The sequence below is a fragment of the Moschus berezovskii genome, chromosome 4 (assembly GCF_049115385.1).
Source record: "Moschus berezovskii isolate FMDL1 chromosome 4, NW_MosBer_1.0, whole genome shotgun sequence".
NCBI lineage: Eukaryota > Metazoa > Chordata > Mammalia > Artiodactyla > Moschidae > Moschus > Moschus berezovskii.
Genome location: NC_142463.1, coordinates 121,849,661 through 121,874,942, shown reverse-complemented (window position 1 = coordinate 121,874,942; position 25,282 = coordinate 121,849,661). Strand labels below are relative to the sequence as shown.

General features: G+C 46.1%; 1 protein-coding gene across 1 annotated transcript; it reads right to left on the bottom strand.

Moving 5' to 3' along the window:
- Positions 1–317: 317 nt before the first annotated feature.
- Positions 318–22,419, bottom strand: MGST3 (microsomal glutathione S-transferase 3). Its single transcript, XM_055402515.2, has 6 exons — positions 22,281–22,419; positions 6,250–6,373; positions 5,084–5,157; positions 4,216–4,273; positions 1,337–1,409; positions 318–561 (listed from the first exon to the last, which is right to left on the bottom strand). The coding sequence occupies exons 2-6, from the start codon at positions 6,364–6,366 to the stop codon at positions 425–427; spliced, it is 459 nt and encodes a 152-aa protein (XP_055258490.1). The 5' UTR covers positions 6,367–6,373; positions 22,281–22,419; the 3' UTR covers positions 318–424.
- Between the last annotated feature and the right edge of the window lie 2,863 nt (positions 22,420–25,282).

The window sequence follows — 25,282 nt, the reverse complement described above, 5'->3', positions numbered from 1 at the left end:
AGAGATTTTTAAAAATCCTATTGTCATTCTATATATTAGCAACTGATAAGAGAATCTTATATCCAAACTAGCACAAAAAGACTTTCCTTCCTGTCTCAGGTTTTCACTGCCATGGCATGATTGTGGGGTGTCTTCCCAGGTGGCTCAGTGGGCATGATTAAAAATATTTTCACAATTAGACATTTTCTCAGCCCACACCTTAAGTAAAGATCCTCTGGCAGAGTAGAAGGGGTGCTTAATACCTGTGGCCCCTCACTCATTTAGTAGGAACAGGATACTTATATTTTAGATAAAAGAATTAAATGATAGAGTCAGGGTTAGGTATGAGGCTCACGCCAGCTAAGATTTTATTTAAGAAAAAAAATGTAACTGAAAATAAAAGTCACTCAAAATGAATGAGAGTTTCAAAACACCCTATAATTCTTCAATGGCAGCTCTTGCACCCGCTGCTCAAGCCGGTTCTAACCCAACCAAGATGCTGGAAGGCAGAGCACACAGTGGTGCCCATCAGACCAATGAGGGCGACGAAGCTCAGGGCTCCCCGCTGCCGCTTTCTGGGTTCTAAAAAAAAGAGGAAAGAACAGAAGTTACTGGGGACGCTCCACAATTACAGTGCTGTCAACATCCACCAGCCATTCTATCAAGGCACCTGGGCTTGTACATTAGACCATTTGGAGGTCAGCCAACTCTTTAGCCTAAGCTGTCATGCCAGATACTGCATGTAAAGTTCTGTGTCACAATAGTATTGGACTTTAAAACAAATTATAGGATAATAATTAGAACACCTTTGCTTTAGGATTTTTGGGAACTTTTTTCCTCTTCCAAAAGGTAAGCACAGCCAGAAGAGTCTCTTCCCCACTTCTCTCTCAGAAACACCATTTATAGCACAGATGAGGAGCAGGAGATCTGGCGTCTGACTGCCTGGGTTTGAATCCTGGCTTTCTGGTTTACACTTAGTAGCTCTGTGACCTGGAGTCTTAATCTTTCTAAGCCTCAGTTTCCTCATCTATATATTAATACTATCTATGTCATGGAATTGTTATAGGGCTAAATGACATATGCTGAGGTCTTAGAACAGCAATAGACACATTGAAAATGTTCCATAAAAATGAGCTTTGTTATTAAATTCTATTCAAAGGTTAACAAAAGGAAAGAAGATAACCAATCTTTCACCTTGGTTATCAAGTTACTTTGATAGCTACAACTTGGTTATCAAGTTACAGAAAGACAAAGTAAATTAAGTTACTTTGCTTTTTGAAAACCCTTGCTAAACAGGAAGTACAGTAGCATAAGATTTTAAATTTTGTTTCCTTGGCAGACAGCAGTGTGTCCTTACCTCCTGTGTAATAGCCGTAAGCATAAAGGACTCGTCCAACAATCCAGGCCAAGCCCAAGCCAGAAGCTACACGCTGAAAGAAAAGGGCTCCGTCAGTGTTTGCATTCAAGAAACAGGCAGACTTTTCTAACATCTAGGATCGATTACACACTTTAATAAAAAGCTAAGAATTTCATAGATATGGTAAAATACTCCCTACCAAAGTGAGGGTAGAATGAAATTGTTTTCAGTCAGGAAAATCAAAGCACTGTGATCCTTCTATGAACCACTCACAGACCTGAGAGCTGATTGGTGGCCTTCTCCTAGGTAGGTGGGATGGCAGGAACCGCCGGGCTTGCCGTGGAGGAGTCAGGGTGCTAGAGCACAGTGACTCTGCTCTGGGAGAGGCAGGCCTAGGGGTTGCAGGGCACCAGGACAGGCAGGACTGGGGGAGGAGCGCTGTGAGCAGTGGCCTGGGCAGCCCGCTGCTGTGTGCTGCTTCATCTCAGTGAGGTCCCCCAGAGGGCTCTGAGGGGCTACGCTGCACCCTACGCGTAAGTGTGGGGCTCTCCCAGAAAAAGCCAGAGAGAGGGCTATGTTGTAAACCCCAGGATATGCAGTCTTGGGAAGGGACAGTCTCCCCATTTCCAACACCCTTAAGAAGACAGAGGAAAAACTCGTGTGAGATGGAAAATCCTTCCATTCGGCCGCCCTCCTGGGGTGACAACCCATCTGGTCCAAAGGAGGCCAGGGAGAAGGAGACAGAAGAGGTGTGAGGCTGTGAGTCACTGTCTGCCACTGTCCTCAAGCATCTTTCCAGCTCAGCACTGTCATCAGTGGGGTGCGGTTCCTACCTTATGGTTTTTGTTTGTTTCCATGATTTTAGGGAATGTTAAATATCGGTAGAAGTATGAAACAACTATAAACAAACACCCAGGCACATATGTCTCTATCTAGAAGGTCTGTAGTCTCTATTAGATTACTCTGTAAACCCAGGAACTATGTTAGGTGCTTGTCTTCAGAGTAGACTTAGAGTATTTTTAAAGAACTAAGCACAAGGAACGGGATCCCGGGCTGTGGGACAGGAGCAGGGTTGGGGTGGACATCAGGTAATGCCCCATCTACACAGACCAGCTAATCAGTTTGGACCAGCGAGTCCAGTCACTTGCTAGGATTGGGGCTCTTTAGAGGCACAAGAAAGAAATATCTTCTCTAAGAGAGCAATAGATGTTTCTTTGAAAAAAATATAAGACCTCGAGGTTATAAACTATAGATGTGCCATTCTAGCAACTGACAACAAAAATATAAGGCCATTCAGGTGCTGAGCAGAGGCTTATGGAAGTCTCAGAACCAGAAATGTGAGGTACCAGTCCTCTGGTCACAACCCAATGGAGGGGAAATATGGCCCCTTGAAAGGAAAGTTTCTGTCCAAAGCAAGACCCAAACAGCCACTAACCAGAGAACCTTGCTTTATTTAGATAAGGTGCTGCTGCTGCTTAAGTCGCTTCAGTTGTGTCTGACTCTGTGTGACCGCACAGACGGCAGCCCACCAGGCTCCCCCGTCCTTGGGATTCTCCAGGCAAGAACACTGGAGTGGGTTGCCATTTCCTTCTCCAATGCAAGAAAGTGAAAAGTGAAGCCGTTCAGTCGTGTTGGACTCTTAGCGACCCCATGGACTGCAGCCCACGAGGCTCCTCTGTCCATGGGATTTTCCAGGCAAGAGTACTGGAGTGGGGTGCCACTGCAGTGCAGACCAAATCTAGGGCTCACAGGGCCACAGCAGCCTACAAGGCGCCGAGGCACCCCCTCGCCCCTGCCCTCCACCGAAGCCGGGCTGCTCACTGTGTACCGAGCGGACCAGACAGGCTCCGGCTCCAGGGCCTCCCCTGCCCATCGCCCGCCTGGGGCTGTCTGGAGACACGTGCTCCCTACCAACTGCCTAAGTGTCACCTTCGCAGCAAGGAACCCCTCCTGACTGCCCCCTCAGCACCGGACCCCCAGCGTTCCCTTCCACCATCTCCGCCCGTGTTTCCTCTGTGGGGTGCACCGCTTTCTAACACACTACCCGGTGCATGAAGCTGAAGCTCCAGTACTGTGGCCACCTGATGCGAAGAGCTGACTCATTGGAAAAGACCCTGATGCTGGGAAAGATTGAAGGCGGGAGGAGAAGGGAACGACAGAGGATGAGATGGTTGGATGGCATCACAGACTCAATGGACATGGGATTGAATGAACTCCAGGAGTTGGTGATGGACAGGGAGGCCTGGCGTGCTGCGGTCCATGGGGTCACAGAGTTGGACACGACTGAGCGACTGAACTGAACTGACATGATGCATTGGGTTGGCCAAAAAGTCTGTTCGGAATTTTCTATAAGACATGTGGAAAAACGCAAATGAAGTCTTTGGCCAACCCAACACTTGCATTACTTTTTCGTCTGTAACCCCAGCTAAGAGGCAGTGCATGAGACCAGGAGTCTTTGCCTGTTTTGGTCACTGCAGTAACCTCAGGTGTCCAGGAAATTTCTGTTGCCTGAATAAATACAGCAAAGGAAAACTAGATAAACATGAACCTCCTAGAAGCAGACAGTCCTGGGTTCAAATTATGACTTTTTTTACTCCAGTTATTTGATCTTGAGAAAGTTATACAGTATTCAAGAGATTTCTCATCTGTTAAAAAAAACGGGAAAAATTTTACCTGCTTTAAGAAACTTTTTAAGAAATAACAGATTTAATTCTTTAAAATATATGGTGCCTAGACATCAAAGATGTTCATTAAATGTTCATTTCCTCTTCCCTCCCCAAAGGCTCAGTGAATTAAATCTATTAAATCTAATTAGATGCCTCTCTCCTCCACTCCCCCCTCAAAAAAAAACACTTGTGCTGTGCGTGCTCAGTACTTACCGGGTGGTAAACACCTCCGACAGCTAGAAAAAATAAGAAGGGAGGGTACACCTCCAACCTGGAATAGATAGAAAAAACTTCTTTTTAAGAAACGCACCCGACTTAAGTATGCCCATGTAAAACTAGGAACTTTTTACATTCTTACTTGCCAAGTTAGGAATTTGAGAGTAAAATAATCATTGCATGGAGGCGGAGGGCCGGACCACTATCATCCACCTTCTTTTGCTTTGCTTGGCATTAGAGGGAACTCAGAAGACGGTGAGTCCCAGACCCCAAAGCTAACAAAGTGATGAGATGAATTACAGTCAACGTGCTTACAGAGCTCGAAGCCTCTCGCCCCCCTAGGCTGGGACACTCAGCATCAGTTTAGAGCGGACTTGTTGCAGATACTGCAGAGGAGTCCCATGGCATTAAAGACTTGTTGGGGGAGGGATGCAGTGGGAGGTTAGGGTTAGCTGATGTCAGCTATTCTATGCAGAATGGATGGACAACAAGGTCCTATTGTATAGCACAGGGAACTGTACTCAGTAGCCTGTAGAAAACCATCATGGAAAAGAATGTAAAAAAAGAATGTAGGTATAACTGAATCACTTTGCTGAAAGTAACACAGCAGAAATTAACACAAGGTAAATCAACTTCAACTGAAAGAAAGAAATGGAAAGAAAAGGTTATCCAGTCTCTCACCATCCTAACAACTCTTAATTTTGCTTAATACTTATTTTAATCTGTTCATAAACACATTTTACGATACTTTTAATGAGTATCCATGATCATCATCCCAATTACTCAGCAAGCCAAGGGCTGCGGTGTAGGACAGGAAGCTCCCACTCTGCAGACGTCTCAGGGGCCCAGCAGGGCCAGCACTCACGTGTTCTGGTGAGCTCGCTGAATGCAGTTGAAGATGTGCCCGTTTTCAGGGTCGGTGCTGTACATGGTAGGATACTGTAAAAACAAACTGCGTGTGATCACATGGCCAAGTGTAGCATTCAGTGCTGAGAGTTAAAATCAGCCTGAAGGATAATGCATCCCAAAGCATCTTCTGTCATAACTTTGGTAGATGATCATTCAGTTTCGCTTAAACACATGCAGTGAGAGAGGTCTCATTCTCAGAGGCAGATCTGGGTCTATTAATATCCAACAAGGACGTATGTCTGTGCCACTCCAGGGATGGAGGCAGCACGTGCCAAAGTCAGTGCTCCTGTTGACATTATGCCGTCACTGGTGGCTTTGAGATGCACTGCGAGCAGCAACTGGGAAACAGTGCTGTCCCAAGAGTCAATCAGATCCCACAGCCTGTAAGGTTCCCATAGTGGGGGAACAGAAGCTGAGTGTGTGAGACTGTTCGTGGATGTGTGCATTGAAAACAGAAGCTAGACACGAGCACTTTAAGAGGAGTTCTACTGAGGGAGCCTAATTACAATTATTCAACAGAGCAGACAGCTTCAGTAATTATCCCTTCTAGATTAGCTGGAACTAAAGGGAGCATTCAGCAGACCTTCCCCTACGTCTAATGTCCAAGCACGGGATAACCGTGGTGCCACATGCTTCTTTTCTACTCGGGAGACAGGAAAATCACCAGAAGACATCATTTTAAACTGGCACACCAGAAAACAACTGCTATTTAATCCCCCCTTTAAAAATTTTATTTATCTTTGGTCATACCTCAAAGGTTGTGGGATCTTAGTTACCTAACCAGGGATTGAACCCAGGCCCTCAGCAGTGAAAGCATGGAGCCCTAATCACTGTACCACCAGGGAGTTCCCTGTTTAACCTCCTTTAGAAAATAACTCTTCCCAGCAAAGAGCTCCAGACCAAAGCACACTTGGTTTTTCTACAGAAGAGACAAAAGTGAAACAAGACTGAAGTGACTCTGTAGCAGGGGCCTGTATTTCTTTCTCTCCTCCTACCCGACGGGGGCAGAGTTTCTAATAGGAACAGCTCTAGCACCACTAGCATCTCAGCTCTTCCTCCATGGCTGAAAACAGGCTCCTGCCCCCGACAAGCCTATAAAGGTACCACTGTGCTCCCACTCACCTCCACTTTGTACTTCTTGCGGGCCTTGGAAACATTGATGGCTAGATGAGTTACCATCAAGAAGCTGGCAGCACCAGTTAGAATCACGAAACCATATTCCTTAGAGAGGACGGCCATCCTGACTCTGTAGGAGAAAGAACACATTAGGGTGCCTCTTGGCACCATGGGCGCTGTGCCCCCTGGCACCATGGGCACTGTGCCGCCTAGCACCATGGGCGCTGTGCTGCAGGAGGTCTCAGGAGTGCAATACTTTGTTACCAGCAAATGTATCCCTAAAGATCGAAAAGAGGTGTGAGTGATCTGATGGCTCTAGGAGGTAGTCAGAGATACTAACCACCCAATGGAATCTTTAAAAAAATGACTGAAGTCTGCAATATACGCACAGAAAAGTTCACATTCTCTTCTGTGCTGGAGTTCCTTTGATCAACACTGCATTTATGAGATTTATCTAAACCACTGCAGTAGTCATTGCCATAGGATGGTCTGGCCACCAAAAACCACAATTTAAAAAAATAGTTCATAAGCAAAATGCTAAACGATTACCAGACGGAGGTGGACAGACAAAAAGGGAAAAACAGAAAGAGAGAAACGGGGTAAAAACCAGTAAGCACACAATGACTCCAGGCTTCTGTGTGTCTGGTGGCGTGGGGGACACTGAGGGCGGGACCTCTAGGCCCCGCTTGGATCCTGAGGCACGTGCTCCTACAGCAGCAGGACATCACACTGCAAGGGAAGGGATTGTTTTCAGTGCTCTGAGCAGCTCTTGGAGAGCCCGAGGTGTCCATCAAATCAACACTTCAAAGCTAACCCCCTGACGCGTCCTGGTGCCTGCAATGCTGCTTACTTTGAAATGCATCAAAAATGAGGATACAAGCTAATATAGCAGAACATTAATTCTAGAACCTGTGTCAGATATATGTATGATAAATGTACAATTCTTTCAACTTTTGTGCATGTTTGAAAATTTTCTTAATGAAATGTTTGGAGGGAAAAAGAAAAGCTCATCTCAGCATTTTTCAGTGTTCGTCAATCTCAGCTCTTTGAGTTCCTGTCCTGCCCCAGGAGGGAAAGAAGGAACGCCAAGGAGAAGAAAACTTGGTGGTTGGGAAAAAGCCCTAATAGTTTCAAAGTAGCTAGTGCTGCCCCCAACCTCTCTGAGCTTCATCACCGGATGTCCCAAGAGCACAGCAGCACACAGAGACGGCTGCAGCGCCTCCCGCGCTCTCAGGGCTGGCCCACCACGCGCACGGATGCGCGGGCCGCCAGCCCCTGGGTGCGCTCTGCCCTCACCTTGGGGCCTCTGTCCCTGCTGACTGGCTACCATCTCTCACGTAAACCTGAGAGGCTTCAGTTCAGTTCAGTTCAGTCGCTCAGTCGTGTCCGACTCTCTGAGACCCCATGAATCACAGCATGCCAGGCCTCCCTGTCCATCACCAACTCCCGGAGTTCACTCAAACTCATGTCCATCGAGTCGGTGATGCCATCCAGCCATCTCATCCTCTGTCGTCCCCTTCTCCTCCTGCCCCCAACCTTTCCCAGCATCAGAGTCTTTTCCAGTGAGTCAACTCGTCGCATGAGGTGGCCAAAGTATTGCAGTTTCAGCTTTAGCATCAGTCCCTCCAATGAACATCCAGGATTGATCTCCTTTAGAATGGACTGGTTGGATCTCCTTGCAGTACAAGGGACTCTCAAGAGTCTTTTCTAGCACCACAATTCAAAAGCATCAATTCTTCGGCGATCAGCTTTCTTCACAGTCCAACTCTCACATCCATACATGACCACGGGAAAAACCATAGCCTTGACTTCCCGGACCTTGGTTGGCAAAGTAATGTCTCTGCTTTTTAATATACTATCTAGGCTGGTCATAACTTTCCTTCCAAGAAGTAAGCGTCTTTTAATTTCATGGCTGCAATCAGCATCTGCAGTGATTTTTACCCTCCTCCAAAATGTTTCTAGTCACTAACAGCCCTACAAGATAGTATTCTCCCCATCTTCCAAAGAATGCCCAGAGGTTAAGTAAAGTTCCAAAGGTCTAAAAGAGAAAGTAGCAGAGTTGGGATTCAAATTTAGATTCCAATTAGCTTCCAGTGTCCCCTTTCAGTTCCACTTGATGATTCAGAGCTGAATTGACACTGGAGTCAGAGCATCTTTCTCAGTGTGGAATCTGGGGCCTGTAAACAGCTCAGCTCTTTAAAAGTTTAAGTTTCCCTTACATCTGCAAAATAACATTTGAAAACAAAATCCTAAAATCTGCCCACTCCTCACCATGTTTCACAATAATTTCCATCAGTTTCCCTTGCTATATTCTTTCTTCACCTGGAGCTGATCGCTGAGGGGTACCCACCACCCTCTTCTTAGGGACAGTGGACACATTATGGAAAGGGCCTTCCCATGACTCAGCACCAAAGTCACCACGAGGTCAAACTCTCCTGGGCCATCATGTGTGGCTGCAGAGAGCAAGAAGTCTCTGGTTGCCCTCAAAGCTCCCTTGTCCTCATTCTCTTCTAGAGTTAGTCATTTTCAGAGTTTAGAAAATCAGCTTGCGGAGAAAGCTTTAGTAGTAGATAGTAAAACAAAATACGGAGTGAATACCAAACACCTCTTTGAAAATTAAAATAAATATGACTACCTGATTGCCCTGGAGTTCAACACATCTAGGCCAAACAGGCTACTGAAAATGAAGCTGTCTCTGACTTTGCCAAAAGCTGCCTGTTTAAGAATTATACAGTCAGGCTCAGCTGGTAAAGAATCCGACTGCAATGAGGGAGACCTGGGTTGGATCCCTGGGTTAGGAAGATCCCCTGGAGAAGGGAAAGGCTACCCACTCCGGTATTCTGGTCTAGAGAATTGCATGGACTGTATAGTCCATGGGGTCGCAAAGAGCGACTGAATGACTTCTACTTCACTATCTGGTTTAGATGCAAGTTTCCCAGCTGAAAGTCCATTCAGACCTCAGCTTTGGACGGCAGGCTGGGCTCCCTCATAGCCTGGGTCACCTTGTAACTTTTCAGCACGCTTGTAATCATCCCCCAAATCCCGTAAGTTCCATTTTACAGAAAAGGAAATAGAGGCACAGGTAGCGAGGAGAAGGCAGAGCTAAGACCAGAACAGGCTGTAGAATTTTCCCTCAAATACTCCAACTAGCCCTGGCAAAACATTAGAATTCGTGGCCAAGTCACTGGCCTGTTTTTCTGGCCTGTGTTTGGGTAGAAGAAAGTAGGTGGCAGGGCAGAGAAGTGCCTTTTAAGCAGATGTTTCTACTGCAGGCAATGAACCTGGAAAGGCAATTGCTCAAAAATCTGCAATTTGGGGCTTCTCTGGTGGTCCACTGGCTAAGACTCCATGCTCCCAGTGCAAGGGACCTGAGTTCAATCCCTGGTCAGGGAACTAGATCTCACATACTGCGACTAAGAGTTCTAATGCTGCAACTAAAGATCCTATATGTTGCAACTAAGACTCAGGGCAGTCAAATAACTAAAACATAAATGTTTAAGAAAATCTGATATTAGAAATTAATGTTTACTACTGTGCTCCTCTTCCAAAATATAAATGCAGTTTCGGAGGACATGCTCAGGCAGTCACACCCTAATGAAAGTGTGTCTCCTCTCACGCTGCTGTGGTGATAGATACTGGGGGAAAAGGAATCTGGGTAGGGGCAAGCAGAAGCAGGGGCAAGACCTTTGAAGAGCAGAGAATTTACATTAAGGGGGACCTAGAGTCCGATGCTAAAGTAGGTGATTTGCAAAAGATGCAATGGGTCAGGAAACTGTAAATGTGCCAGGGGCAGGAAGAGAGAGGAGGCCCCCATAGGCTTTCCCTGCAGGAGCCATGGACACACCTGCACAAGTGCAGGAGCCAAGCCTGTTCAGCCCGCCCAGACACCTCCATGCACTTTACCCAGTGAGAAGTCCTGCTTCACAGGCACTGCAGCCAGCACTTCCCAGCTGGTGTGATCAGGGCTAGAACAGAGAGAGCAGCCAATTGTATCAGCTACTAAGCTCCCATGAGAGAGGGACCATGTTTGTCCAGCATCCACCGTGCCAAGCACAGAGTGTGTGCTTATAGAAAGCTGTAGAATAAATGAAGCAAGCTGTAAGTCCAGGTGGCTTTCAAAATGATCCCTCCCCTTGGCACAGTGCCTGGCATAAAGGATGTGCCTAACCCACGTCAGTTTCCTTTTTACCCCCCTTAAGGTGTCTACTGAAACAATGGAAGCAATCGGATGTATGAATTCCTGGAGAAAGAGATCAGAGCACAGAGAAAAGCTCTGTCACTACTGCTGATGAAAACGCAAATCCCATGGGGATTGAAAATGCTTATGGCTTGTTCTTTAAGAAAAGAATCCGTTTAATTCACTTAGGGGTCAAAAAAAAAAATCTTCATTTGACAAATCCCTATTTTCTGAGAAATCCAGGGCAGAGCGTTGGACACTCCCAACCTGTCGTGGGTTTGGGTGTGTTCACTGGGAAAGGGGAGGCACTTCAGCTCACAGTAGCCGTGTCCCAGGCAGCCCCAGCCACACCCAAGGCTGGGCCGGCCGCAGCTAGTAGATAGCTGCCAGGGTACAGGCATGAGAAGCTGATATGTGGAACATAAACCTCTCTTTGACAGGTGCACTCATTCGGACTGCACACCATGGTCTGTTGATTACAATCCTGATCTGTGTCACCAGCAACCCATATAGCCACCCAGCAAGATAAGGTTCTCGGGGTAGGAACTCTGCCCTAGACTTTGCCTTCTACATGGTGATAGACACACATCGGTCCTTTTGGAACTGAACTCTCATCACCAGTATAGATTACTCTATAACTATCTTGGCTGTATAATAGCACTTGTTAATTTTCATGCAGTTTTCAAGGTTAGTCACACACCAGAAGTAAAGATTAAAATTTATGATCTGTACAAATAAAAATTTATTTAGTTACTTTGCAGTGTTACATGCTTCTGGGGGACATGTAAAACAGAACCATCTGGAGTACAGCCTGAAAGCAGGTAGTATGCTTTATACTGTTTATATTTTTAAAATGCTCAATAATTCTACTGGGAATCTATCCTAGGGTAGTAATCAGGAAGGCAAACAGACATGGTTCAAAGACATTCACTTCAGCACTGTTTATAACAGCAAAAACAGAAATGGTACAGATGTCCAAACAAAAAGGACTACCTAAATAAATAACATAGCCATAAAATAGAACAGAATATAATCATCAAAAGTAGTGAAATATTTCAGATGGTGAAACAGATTTAAAACACAGAGTGTTAGGTTAAAAAAAGACAACAAAGTGTATATCTTAGTTTTCTCAATAATAGAAAAAATTAAAGAAAATATCAAAATCATAAGCACAGTTATTTTTAGATGGCTGAATTAGATTTTCCTTTGTACCTTTCTAAAATGTCTAAAGTGAGCAAATATATGCCAAAAAGTTATATGAAAAATGGCCTAACAGAAGACCTAAACAGACATTTCTCCAAAGAAGACATACAGATGGCTAAGAAACACATGGAAAAATGCTCAACATCACTTATTAGAGAAATGCAAATCAAAACTACAATGAGGTTTCACCTCATACCAGTCAGAATGGCCATGATCAAAAAATCTACAAAGAATAAATGCTAGACAGGATGAGGATAAAAAGGGAACCCTCTTGTACTATTCATGGGAATGGAAACTGATAAGTCACTCACTAAGGAGGACAGTATGGAGATTTCTTTAAAAGCTAGGAATAAAACTGCCATATGACCCAGCAATCCCCTTATTGGGCACATACCCTGAGAAAACCACAATTCTAAAAGACACATGTACCCCAGTGTTCACTGCAGCACTGTTTACAATAGCCAGGACACGGAAGCAGCCGAGATGTCCATCAACAGATGAGTGGATAAAGAAGCTGTGGCACATATACGCACAGTGGAATGTTACTCAGCCGTGAGAACAAACAAAGCTGAGTCAGGTCTAGTGAGGTACACGAACCTGGAGCCTTTATACAGAGTGAAGTAAGTCAGACAGAGAAAAGTATCATATATTAATGAATATATGTGGAGTCTAGGGAAATGGTACGGATGCATCCATACGCAGGGCAGCAACAGAGATGCAGGCACAGGGAACAGACTTGTGGAGTCCGTGGGGAAGGAGCGGGCGGGATGAAGTGAGGACGGAGCGCTGGGACACACGCATCGCCACGTGAGAAACGGACGGCCAGTGGGGCTCTGTGGCCCAGCGAGGGCGCTCAGCCTGGGGCTCTGACAGCCTGGAGGGTGGGATGGCGAGGCGGGAGAGTCAGGAGGGAGGGGACATGTGTACCCACGGCTGATTCATGCTGACGTGCAGCAGAAACCGGCACAGCATGGTAAAGCAATTATCCTCCAATGAAAAGTAAGTAAATTAAAAAAGAAACCAGCAAAACAAATGGCCCGACCATAATTAGTCATTGAGGAGACAGAGGAACCGGCGGTGTGTTATAATGGAGCCGAAGAATCAGACCTGATGTTTAGCCTGAACCCTGTTGCTCACCCACTAAGTGCAGTACACAGCCTTGCAGGTAAGGGTGCAGTTCTGAAATCACACTGTCTGGGTTTAGAACCTGGATCTCCTACTTCTAGCTGTGTGTCCTCAAGAAAATTACTCCATGTCTTCCAGCAGCCTCGATGTCCTCGCCTGTTAACTGGAGATAATCAGGGTACCTACCCCACTTCAAACAGTAGTTGTAAAGCTAAATAGGGACACTGTCTCCACACACCCGTCAAGCTACCTGCCACAGAGTGAGTCCTCAGTAAATGTTATCTATCAGGTTACACGATGCGTGCTTATGTTCCGTTAACTGTCTTTGCTCTGACTCAGTGATAAAAGGCGATGTTTGAATATATGATGATAGGATACATTTAAGAATGTATAATTTTGAATTACCATTTTAAGAGAGCAAACATAGCATATAACTATACACAGGCCCCTCTTTTTCCAAACTCTTAAGAGCCAGCCATGTTATAATATGTTATCTGACAAGCAGGAGTATCCAGAAGGAAGCAGGCTTCTAGTTCAGACCATGGAAATCAGCAAACTCTAGTCGTGCAAGCCCTCGCTGTAGCCAGACATGCTCGTACTGCATGGGGCTGAGTGCGTGTTCATTCACTTGTCGGGTTTATTGCGTGCCCACTATGGTTGCTCCATGAGCCGGTGTGAGAGGGAAGATGGTAAGCTGGATTTGGCCCTTGCCCTCAGGAAGCTCACGTTCTACTGGAGGAAGTAGGCAAATAAGAAAACAAATACTCGATTCCAGATTTTTCCTTCACAGCAATGATCAGAAACCAAGTGCAAAAACTCCCCACCAGGGACTTCCCTGGTGGTCCACTGGTTAAGAATCCACCTCTCAATCAATGGGGTGCAGGTTTGATCCCTAGTTGGGAACTAAGATCCCACATGCCGAGGGGCAGCTAAGCCCGCACTGCAACAAAAGATGCTACAAGCAGGGCCTGATGCATCCAGAACAAATAGTTTTAGAAACTCCTCTCAAAAATGAAATAAATGGGTTGGGGAAAGGCAGAAATAGGACAGAAGGGTTTCTATTCTCTCCTCACTTAGTAATTATAGACGTATTTGCTTCCAGTTAACTACTTCCTGGCACACTTAAGTCAAAACAGTTGAGAGAACATTAAACTGAAGAGTTAAAAAGTTTTTCTTTTTATTTAGAAAATTCTTGTGTCTTATTTAATAGCAGAAATGCTTTTGGGAATGTTTTTACTCCTAGCAAACTTGAATACTGTCTATGATTTTTCTTCTGCCATGGGAAAATCTAAGGAAGTGCAGACAGTGAGAACTCTGGAAGGAGACTCAGTTCAGACCCCACCTCTGGGAGCTGGTAAGTGTTATTTAATTTCTCTGCCAAATTGGAGAATACTATTTACTTCACTGGATGGTTTGAGGAGTTAAATGAGATAAGCTAGAATAAGCATTTGGTCTGAACGCTTATTAAATGTTGATTCAAACACAGAGACATAATGTACATCCTGGCATGTATACGTCTGTCCATCTATGTGAATACCTCCTAAATAAGGAGGATATCGACTTTTCTACAAATCAGTAATGTGCTCTGACTTAGGAATTAATTCTGATAGTTTGGGATAGATTCAAATTTGGCAAAAGTCTGTTCTATTAGATTCCTGATATGGACAGCATAATGACAGATGAAGTTAATTTCCTAGCGTGGACAGCATGAGTCCAAGAACATTTAATTCATTTATTCAACCACAATATGCTGCTGTCTATTCTATGCCAGGCACTGTTTAGGTGTGGGAATATAGCAGTGGACAAGATGCAGTCCCTGATCTCAACGCACTGACGTTCTAATGACAGAAGACTGACAAGAAATATGCAAAGTCAATCTGAGAGAGTGATGACTTTTTGTTTTGGTGGCCGCATCAGATCTTAGTTGAATCGTGTAGGATCCTTCATTGTGGTGAACAGATTCTCTGGTTGTAGCATGCAGGCTTAGTTGCTGCACAGCATGTGGGATCTTAGTTCCCCAACCAGGAATGGAACCTGCATCGCCTGCATTGCAAAGCAGATTCTTAACCACTGGACCGCCAGGGAAGTCCTCAGCAGTGACTATTATGGAGAACATAAAAGGCAGTGTTAAAAAGGGGATGGGTGGGGGAGGGAGCTACTACAGCAGAATAATCTGGGAAAGACCGCTTTTCTGCAGTCAACATCCACATTGCCACATGAATGTAGAAGAAACAGCCATGCGACACCGAGGAAAAGAACATTCCAATCAGAGGGAAGACCAAGTGCAAAGAAAGGCTCTGGGTGAGGAAAGGCCCAGTGAATGGTGAGAACAGCCGGAGATAAGGTTAGAGAGTCAGGTCCGGACTATGAGAGGGTCTTTACACATCATGTAACACTTAATACTTCCTGCTTCCCCCTCAAGGGACTAAGATGAGATAAGCAGAAGAATAAAGGGTATGCAATTGTTAAGTGTCAGCAGAGGAAGCATCACTTTCCAAAGGGAAGGGTGTTTGACTAAGCAAACATGACCATCGTTAACCACGGGAGCCTTAGGGTAGATTCAACTCCAACGCATGGAAAGAGCTTTCCAAGTATGAAAACGGAGCAGGAGTAGTAAAGACCCTAAATGTAAAGAAGAAAGAATTCTGAAAAGAAGTGGACGCCTTTGTGAAGAATCATGAACAGAACATGTTCTTGGCTTTGGTGAGGGGACCCTGTGATGGCCAGGTTTTAGGAGAAGAGTACAAAGTGGAGCCCATGGGTCGAAGGTCAAGAGACAAGTGGGCTGTAAGGGAATACATCTCGGGCAGCGCTCCCTCCTGAGTTCGCTCCCACTGTCCAATCCCGCCAATACGGCCTGTGCGAATCCTACCCCTTCCCAGGCAGCCTTTCTTCCTGATGGGCCCTCACCGGGCTCAGGCTCTACCTTTGGATGTTTGCATATTTTGAGAATACCTTAGAAACCAAATTACCCCTATAATATATATATTTAAACAGCAGCATATCTGTTTGTAACTTTTTTACTTATCAAAATGTTTATTACTGGCCAAACATAACTTTCCGAGCACATATCAGGCTGAAGGAAAAAAAACTAGGAAGCGTGGTTAAGCAGGTGGGGCATGCGACCAGACCGCAGTGGGTTTCTAGGGGGAGACTGGTGGGGCCTTGAAGTCTGTGGTGGAAGGAGCAGTACCTGGAGCAACGAGGCTTTGGTACAGCCACTGAACAGGCAGTGGATTTTTAAAAAGCCACAAGGCACCCCTGTAAAGTCTCACTTTAGGAGCGATCAAGCTTGAACTTAAAATGAGGCTGTGTTGTCTCACCCCTAGAAGATATGCTCTTTCCAGTGCTTGAGTTCACGGGGTTCATTATGCTATCTGGCTAAGGGACTCTGCTCCAGGAATGACTGACTGATTCTCCTGGAAACACCACCACTGCAATGCTTCTACTTCACTTCCTATTTCCTCCGATTCCCGCTTCTGCCACCACTCCCCTTATCTCACTGGGGCATGGGTACCTTCAGTTACAAAAGGATTAGTAAGAGAACTTCCTGAACTACACTCAGCAGAGTACTCCTGGGGTAAAGTTCTCCTTCACTATTCACTCCACTCCCTCTGAGCTGCCAATAGAAATTCCCCAGGCACCATCAGCAGTGCAGAAATGGAGCAAAGGCAAGCTGGGGCATTGGGCAATGTTCTCAAATAATTTATGACTGTTGAGCCATGAAGTTAAAACAACTTATCTTTTATTAAATGAAAATCAATCAAATATTTCAACAGAGAGAGAATTTCAACTTTCAACTCTCTCTCTGCCTTCAAACAAAAGCCAGAGTGAGAAATGGTAACCCCTACTTCCATCTGCAAGATTGCTCTTCTCTATCGGAACAGCAATTTCTCAGCAGTTTTTGTTATTATTATCGTTAATGCATCAGGAGTGGGACAATGCTAGAGCACTGACAGACTGACTTGGCGCCATTCCCCAGTATTTCATTAAAATCCTTATTTGGCTGCCTGTGTTATTAATCCAATCTTCCTTACATACGGTCCTTTCTTTTACATGGTATTTTTTCATGAGAATAATACAAGCATGGTAACTTAAAGGGCTTCACCTGACCATATCAAATGGACTTCTATGAGTACCCAGAACTGGGAGGTGGTTCCAAAAACTCGGAGGTTGTGCCAGAGGTATACTAGCCTATACCCTTTTAATGAAGTAGTTGTCCAGCCTCGTTTCTGCCTCCAAATGTTATCTACAAAGGAAAAGGCCTCAAAATTATTTCCAGGCAAGACAGCTGAGCCCATATAAAGCTACATGGAGAAAGTTAAGAGCCTGGAGAGAAGTAGCACAAAAGTAATTCCCTATTTCCATGATGGGAGAGGAAAAAAAGAGTTTCTTTGGGCTCATCCTACATTTTTGAAATGCCAGCCTGGTAACTTTTATGTTAAACAGATGGTAAAATCTGTTTGAGAGTCAAAGTTTCGAATGGCAGCTAGATTTTAAAAGGATGACATGGACAGTTAAGAGAAGGAAAGAAAAACTATTCTCCACAATTGCTTTGTATATTCAGTATATTCTCCAAGGGCTAAACATGAAAAGTCAGTTGAGCAGGCAGGCCGTCACTTCTCCAGCCTCAATTATTAACTCAAGTGAGGCAAACAGCAGAGGCAGACCATAATGCGGGCTTCTCTCACTTTCTCACATTCTCGAATTCCTCGTCAACACTTCTAGCAGAACACTCGGAAGGTGGAAGTCAGCCGTAAGTCAGGGGAACGGAAGAGCTGTCTTTTTAAGAGATAAACGTCCTACAAGCCAAATCTATTCCATTGAAGATTAAGTAGCCACAGCTTGGAAGAGAAAATATTCAAGTTCCACGTGTCATTAAAACACCCTTATTTGTCTTTTTAGCTGTGCTGGGTCTTTGTTGCTGAGCAGGCTCTCTCCAGTTGCGGCAAGCAGGGGGCCACTCTGTAGTTGCAGTGTATGGACTGGCACTGACTTCTCTTGTTGTGGAGCATCAACAGTTACAACATGTGGGCTCAGGAGCTGCAGCTCCTGGGCTCTAGAGCTCAGGCTCAGTAGTTGTGGGGCAGTGCGTTTAGTTGCTCTGCAGTCATGTGGGATCCTCCTGGGTTAGGGATCGAACCCATGTCTCCTGCATTGGCAGGCAGATTCTCTACCACTGGGCCATCAAGGAAGCCTCACATATGTCATTTTAATTCCAATGTTTTGGCAAACTGTCAGTGCTGAGGAGAAATGGCTGTCTCACTATACTCGCTGGGAGCAGGAGACGGGCTGGCGAAGGATCAGCCTGATGCTCAAGTCTGCGTGAATGTTTCCTGGTTATGCTGGATGAGCCTGCACTGACAGTTATACTCTTTTAAGGTCAAAGCAAATAACTTGCTCTCTTCTTCTCTGGAGTCTGACTTCAGCGTGAAAAAACACTAAACACACATGCTTAATCGAAACTCCCTTGGGAAAAACTGGTAAGTCAGCTCTTCAGGAATCAAAGAATACTAGATTGTAAGACTTAATAAATCCTGGGTTCCCTTGTTTGTGCAATGATGAATTCTCCCAAACAGATGCTTGACCCAAGAATTCTTGACCCTATAAGTGAGAGTTCCTTGATGCGCTGACCTAGAAGCCTTGAGCCACCATGGACCATTTGCAGCCCAGCCTCCAGGGAGGTGTGATCCCAGGGACAGGCTGCAGAACATGTCCATGGTCTAAGGGCACCAATCTCAGAGGATGGGGAGAGAACAGGGAGAAGTCATGGGACGCAGAAGAAAATAAAACCCATGTAACAATGCATTCTCCTGATGCTGGGAAAGGCAAAGAGAGAAGAGGGCGGCAGAGGATGAGATGGTTAGACAGAATCACTGACTCAGCTGACACGGACTTGAGATAACTTCAGGAGATAGTGGAGGACAGGGAAACCTGGTGTGCTGCAGTCCTATGGGGTTACAGAGTGGAACACAACTTAGTGACTGAACAATTCATTCAAGGGAGCTGACTTGATACAATCAGTTCAGAACAAACCATTTCATTTAATGGAATGCTCGCTTTAACTGAGTCCACACCTACCACCTTCCTCAGTATTGCCTCCAGATGACCCCTTCCCTGTGTTATCCGCTACTGAATGCTGGGTCCCTCGTGCAGTGCAGCGGCACATGGTCATCAGGACAGAGAAAGGAGGTCCTGATGTCCCAGAAAATGGAGTCAAAAGGAGGAAGACAGCTTGGGAGGCCCATGGAACAGGAGGGGAAGAGACTGAACCAAGGTCTCTGAAGGAGGTGATGTGAGAAGACAGTAGAGAAAACAGCAAGGACACAGGCACAGAGAAAGGGGACGGGTTCACTTGTGTATGGGAGAGAAAGGGGACCACGGCTGGCTGGAGGGCAGTGACACAGATTAGACGAAGAGCAGCAGGGAAAATCGACGATTATTAGTAACATGATTAGTAGCACATGCATTACTGACTATGTGTCAAACACGGTTCTACGTCGTTCATCAATATTAACTCATTTAAATCCCTACAGCATCCCTATGATATATTATTACTCCATTTTGCAGATGAGGAAACTGAACATGCGAAGGTTAAGTCATTTGCCCAGGACACACAGCCGTCACGGAGAAAGCCTGGATTCATACACAGCCAGGCAGTCTGGCTCGAGTCACGCTCTAAACTTTTGGCTATTATATCCTCTCTCAACAAGGTTGCTGAGCAAGTTTGACCACACCTAACCTCTTCAGAAACTTTTCCACTTCCCCAGACCCTCTCCTGAGGATAAAATATATTAACGAGAATAGAAAGCTAATAATTAACTCCAAGTCTGTGACTGATTAAAGCCCGAGAGCTTTCTAATTGGAAGAAGAAAAAAACTTGGAAAAGATCCAATTTTTTTTCCCTTTCATTTTAATGAGTGTTAGCACTGCAGTATGACAAGAGGCAATATTATAGAAAATTAAAAAAAACACCTCAAATCTTTCAGGTGTACAGGTTTGTAAGGAGCAAAGCAGCACAGAAATTGGCACTTCTTTTTTTATATCATGATTCCCATACAACCTGTCCCTTAATTAGCATTATATAGGAACTAAGGGGCAGAGTGAAACTAAGCTCTGACTTCCTGAAGAGGAACAAAAAAACCTCTAATGAGTCACACTGACACCACTTGGATTTTCCATCACAAGAAATGTGGGTGGACTGTAGTTAATTCTTAGCAGATGCAGAGTTCCCATGAGTCTCCATTCAGAGTCACTTTGAATGAAGGAATTGCATAGGCGGCAGCTCTTGTCTGAAACAAGAGTCTAACTCTTCAGGCCTGTCTGTACTTAGAATGAAGTTGTGTCACAATCATTCACATTTCTTAGGCTGGAGAAATAAAAAAGGCATATAGATAAAAATAAATTTCTTAGGCTGTTAAATAAAAAAGAGTGAATTAAGACACCAAAATATTAGAATACAAGTTCCAGTTAATGAGTAGGTGGACTCAAGAAAGAACTCAGAGTGTAACAGAGGACTGACCATTATAAATGCTGAAATCCTTAAAGGTGTTTGCAAATGTATTTGGAAGGTAGTATAACTTCCCCATAGGAAAATAGATAGACAGCATAAAAGACAGGGCAATACAAAAATGCTATTTTACATAGCACTAACCTACCTGGTAAGTTCTGAATTCTTCTTTTTCAAAAGGATGGTATACTCATAAGTAGTATTATAAGTATACTCATAAGTAGTATTAATGAAACCAGTTGCAAAGAACCCTAGCAGTATATTCTTTTAAACAAATATTGCTTAACAAAAAGGTAAATGGTTCATGATCAATCGTGGTTGGAAGGCTGTTCTGAATACAGATTCAGAATATTTAAATAGAAATATAGGGAATATATTTAGATATTCCTATCTGTGCAGCTGGCACTAAATTACTTTTTGACAGATTGATTTGTCATTCACTTCATTCCAGATTTCTCCAGGTAGGTTCAGCTCCTTTACTATCCTCCAGCTTATGAGGTTCCCCTTCACGGACTGCATCTCTGCAGAACCCTAAACTGGCAGGATTAAGTCTAAATAAGGGGTATGACTGCCCTTCTCCAGTTTTGTTCCTTATGTATGGAATAAGCCCCTGAAGTGCCATTTCTATGACTGGACACAGTACTTCTACCAGTATCTCTGTTTTATATATAGTAACATCATTTGGGAGTGGGGTGGGGGAATGGCTTGACAAAGTTTTCTATTTCTGTGTCAGGACGGAAGCTTAACAGAATGTCTTCCCCGGCAGAAAGTATTTGTTTGGATTTTAGATATAAACGTATTAAACTCAGTTAAATTTAACTTCTGTGAAATAAACAACCCCCTGACTCGGGTACTATATGCTCATTACTGAATTGGTTGGCCTAAATTAAGCACAGTCTGTAATTTTGACCAGTAACTTTGGGTGCTTCCCAGAAACTGTAGGGTCCCGATGATCTACAGATTTCCCAAGGGGTGCCCTTGCTCCACCTCCCGCGGACAGAGAAATCTAACATCTGCGGCAATTCCACACGACCGCGCCCAGGTCTACAGCACCTGCAAAGAGCCACACATCTGCAGAGCGGTTGGGAGTCCTTCCCTCCGGAACCCCCTTTCTCTAGCAGGGGATTAAAGCCACAAGTCCGAGGTTTTCTCCCAGACTCTTTGCCTCTGCTTTTCTTTTACCTCCTTTCCACACTCTGGTCCCCGAAGCTACAATGTAGCGGTAAACTTCGTGACACTCAAGCAAAGTGTTAGCAGAAGCCAGAACATCGGGTAATAAGCTACCAATCAGCCCCCAGTCCCTTCCACCGCCCTGCAGCTGCCCCACCGCTGGGGCCCTAGGGCTCCCTGCAGCCACATCAGATGGACTCCTCTGAAATCCAAGACAGAATCTAAACGAAGATTCCGCCTCCTCTCTTGCTTTAAAGGCGGCGGTAGGAAATGACCCACTCGTAGGTTCCAATATAAACATACGGAAAAACGTTTCTATGAGGCCGGAGGAAAATAAACACAATTCCCTGGGAGGCCCTCCCGGAAACTTCCTAGCAACACATGCACATCCGCAGCTGGCGCAGCGCTCGCAGGCCACTTTAAAAGCCTGTGTCACCCATCAGGCCTGCACTGCCAGCTACCCCTGCAGTGCCCTGCGCGCCCATCCTGTGCACCAGAGATGCAGTTGGCAAGGTCGGTGGGCTCCGGGAGGCAGAAAGAAAGCGCCCGGGGTCCACACAGCCCAGGGAACGGGGGAGAGAAAAGGAAGTAAGTGAGGAAGCGTTGACCTTGAGAATCTCCCTGAGTTTTAGATAGCGAGGCTAGCCTGACTTAGACGCTCCAAATTCACTACATCATGGGGAGGATGGAGGGCAAAGGGGATGGAAAGGTAGAAACCTACAGTCAAGAAGGAAGAGAGCGAGCGAGCCCCTATTCAGCCAGGGATGACAGAGATACGGGCAGTGCCCAGCGCAGAAGCTGAAGTGCCCCCGAGGCCCACTCTCTTCGTTGCCCACAGGGGCCGGGACTCACCTGGATCACCTTCGCTCACCCGGGGCAGAACGCAGTGCGCAGCGGAAGTGTAGGGGCGGCGTCCTTGGCCTCTATCAGAGTGGGGCGTGGCCCGGAGCAGTCCCCGCCCCAACCCCGGGCAGCACGAGGCCACACCCCCAAGGCAGGGCTCCGGGTGCCCGAGAGGGACTTCCGAGTACCACTCTCGGGCCCCTGGTTTTGAGGCATAGTCTAAATTTTCTTCCTCCTTACGGTTGTCCTCCTCTGTCCATGGAATTTTCCAGGCAAAAATACTGGAATGGATTGCCATTTCATTCTCCAGGGAGATTTAACCCTCCCACCCCCAAATACATTTGTCTGTTCCTTTCTGCAAATGCCATCGTGGCCGCCTTCCTAAACTCTCCCAGCCAGTTCATATTTCTCGGGTTGCATTTGCTGCATGGTCGTTCTTGCCTGGAGAATCCCAGGGACAGGGGAGCCTGGTGGGCTGCCTTCTATGGGGTCGCACAGAGTCGGACACGACTGAAGCGACTTAGCAGCAGCAGCAGCAGTTCTTGCCTGGAGAATCCCAGGGACAGGGGAGCCTGGTGGGCTGCCTTCTATGGGGTCGCACAGAGTTGGACACGACTGAAGCGACTTAGCAGCAGCAGCAGCAGGAGGACCTTAATGCAATGGCAACCCACTCCAGTACTCTTGCCTGGAAAATCCCATGGATGGAGGAGCCTGGTAGGCTGCAGTCCATGGGGTCGCTAAGAGTCGGACACGACTGAGCGACTTCACTATCACTTTTCACTTTCATGCATTGGAGAGGGAAATGGCAACCCACTCCAGTGTTCTTGCCTGGAGAATCCCAGGGACGGAGGAGCCTGGGGGGCTGCCGTCTATGGGGTCGCACAGAGTCGGACATGACTGAGCGACTTAGCAGCAGCAGCAGCAGCAGCAGCAGCAGTACCTTAATAATTTATCCCTAGTAGAGCCACCGTAGTTCGCTTCTAGGCGCTCTGCGCTGAGGGCGGAAGCACAGGTTTGCACGGCGCGTGCGCGAAGTGGGGCGGCGCTCAAGCAAGAGGTTGCCTGGGAGGGATGGATGTGTTCTGGCTGCGTTTAGTTTAGAGCAGGCGCTCACGGTCCCAGATTGTCGCATTCACCAGATGAAAGGATTTAGGGATGTTAGAGCCTGTGTGTTTCCCTAATTTTGTTAGTTTTTCCAAAATCCGGCATCTAGCACTTCGAGCGTGATGGCCGCACGCCTTCGCCCCCATCTTCACACACGCTGCCCGCTCGCCCGCTCCAGCTCTCCGGAAGCGAGACCGCACTGCCTCAGGGACCCATAGATCCTCGATAGCGAATTTCTGCCCCAGTTAGGCCCTCTAGTCTGGGCATGGTGCGGTGAGATTTTAAGTGAGGGCTGCAGGCTGGGTCAAGCTGGAAAGAGTGGAGCTTACTTATTAGTGCTGTAAGCTCAGCCCCGGAACAGTCGAGAGCAGAAAGCACCAAAGTTTCCAGTTTTCACGTGTCTTAAGTGGGCCCGTCACCCCTTTACTCTGGACACTCCACATCGCCGCATGTGGGCCAACCCTAGTGTCTTATGTTGGGGTACTTCCCCTCTCAATGAGAGCCTGTGCTTCCGGGTCGAGGTGTAGAAAGGTTGGAATCTTGATCTTAGAAAGGCTCTAGGATGGGTGTTTTTTTCCTTTTTAGTGATTTGTCATATTCACGTACCGGGAAGTACGTGAATTTTTTTGGGCTCCAAAATCACTGCAGATGCTGATTGCTGCTGCTGCTGCTGCTAAGTCACTTCAGTCGTGTCCGACTCTGTGTGACCCCATAGACGGCAGCCCATCAGGCTCCCCCGTCCCTGGGATTCTCCAGGCAAGAACACTGGAGTGCAGATGCTGATTGCAGCCATGAAATTAAAAGACGCTTACTCCTAGGAACGAACGTTATGACCAACCTTGATAGTATATTAAAAAGCAGAGACATTACTTTGCCAACAAAGGTCCGTCTAGTCAAGGCTATGGTTTTTCCCGTGGTCATGTATGGATGTGAGAATTGGACTGTGAAGAAAGCTGATCGCCAAAGAATTGATGCTTTTGAACTGCGGTGTTGGAGAAGACTCTTGAGAATCCCTTGTACTGCAAGGAGACTCAACCAGTCCATTCTAAAGGAGTTCAGTCCTGGGTGTTCATTGGAAGGACTGATGCTGAAGCTGAAACTCCAATACTTTGGCCACCTCATGCGACGACCTGACTCACTGGAAAAGACTCTGATGCTGGGAAAGGTTGGGGGCGGGAGGAGAAGGGGACGACAGAGAATGAGATGGCTGGATGGCATCATCGACTCTGTGGACATGAGTTTGAGTGAACTCCGGGAGTTGGTGATAGACAGGGAGTCCTGGCGTGCTGTGATTCATGGGGTCAGGGAGAGTCCGACACGACTGAGCGACTGAACTGAAAATAGTTACTATTGTTTCAATAACTTCCAACCCTTCTCAGGCTTTCAACTTCTTCAGTAAAGTGAAAGTGAAGGTATTATTAGCTCAGTCCTGCCGAGAGTCTTTGTGACCCCATGGACTGTAGCCCGCCAAGCTCCTGTGTTCATAGAATACCCAGGCAAGAATATTGGAATCGGTAGCCATTCCGTTATCCAGGGGATGTTTCCAACTTAGGGATGGAAACTTGGTCTCCTGCATTGCTGGCAGATTCTTTATGTTTGAACCACCAGGGAAGCCCTTGTATTTTAGGGTTTCTGGCAAAAAAAAAAACGGTTTTCATTGAACACTGCAAATAAAAAGGTAGGAAAGCATTTGTACATTATTGAGGGGCATTTCCCTGCTCCTTTGCTTCCATAGATTGAGGGTGTTCTTTGTTGTAGTCTTCTTGTCTACCTCCCTGCCCTGCACCCCCACACCCCCACTCCCCACCCCCCACCCCACCCCCGCTCCAACCTCATTTCATATGTTGAAACCTAATCCCCTCTCTGAGCGTATTCATGCTTGGGCCTTTGGGAGCTATTAGTTCAGA

Excerpts from the sequence above, each read along its gene's own strand:
- MGST3 (XM_055402515.2), bottom strand. The coding sequence starts at position 6,366 with ATGGCCGTCCTCTCTAAGGAATATGGTTTCGTGATTCTAACTGGTGCT. Across the intron at positions 5,158-6,249 it reads GCAAGAAGTACAAAGTGGAG|TATCCTACCATGTACAGCAC; the intron begins GTGAGTGGGAGC and ends TTGTTTTTACAG. Across the intron at positions 562-1,336 it reads TTACGGCTATTACACAGGAG|AACCCAGAAAGCGGCAGCGG; the intron begins GTAAGGACACAC and ends TCTTTTTTTTAG.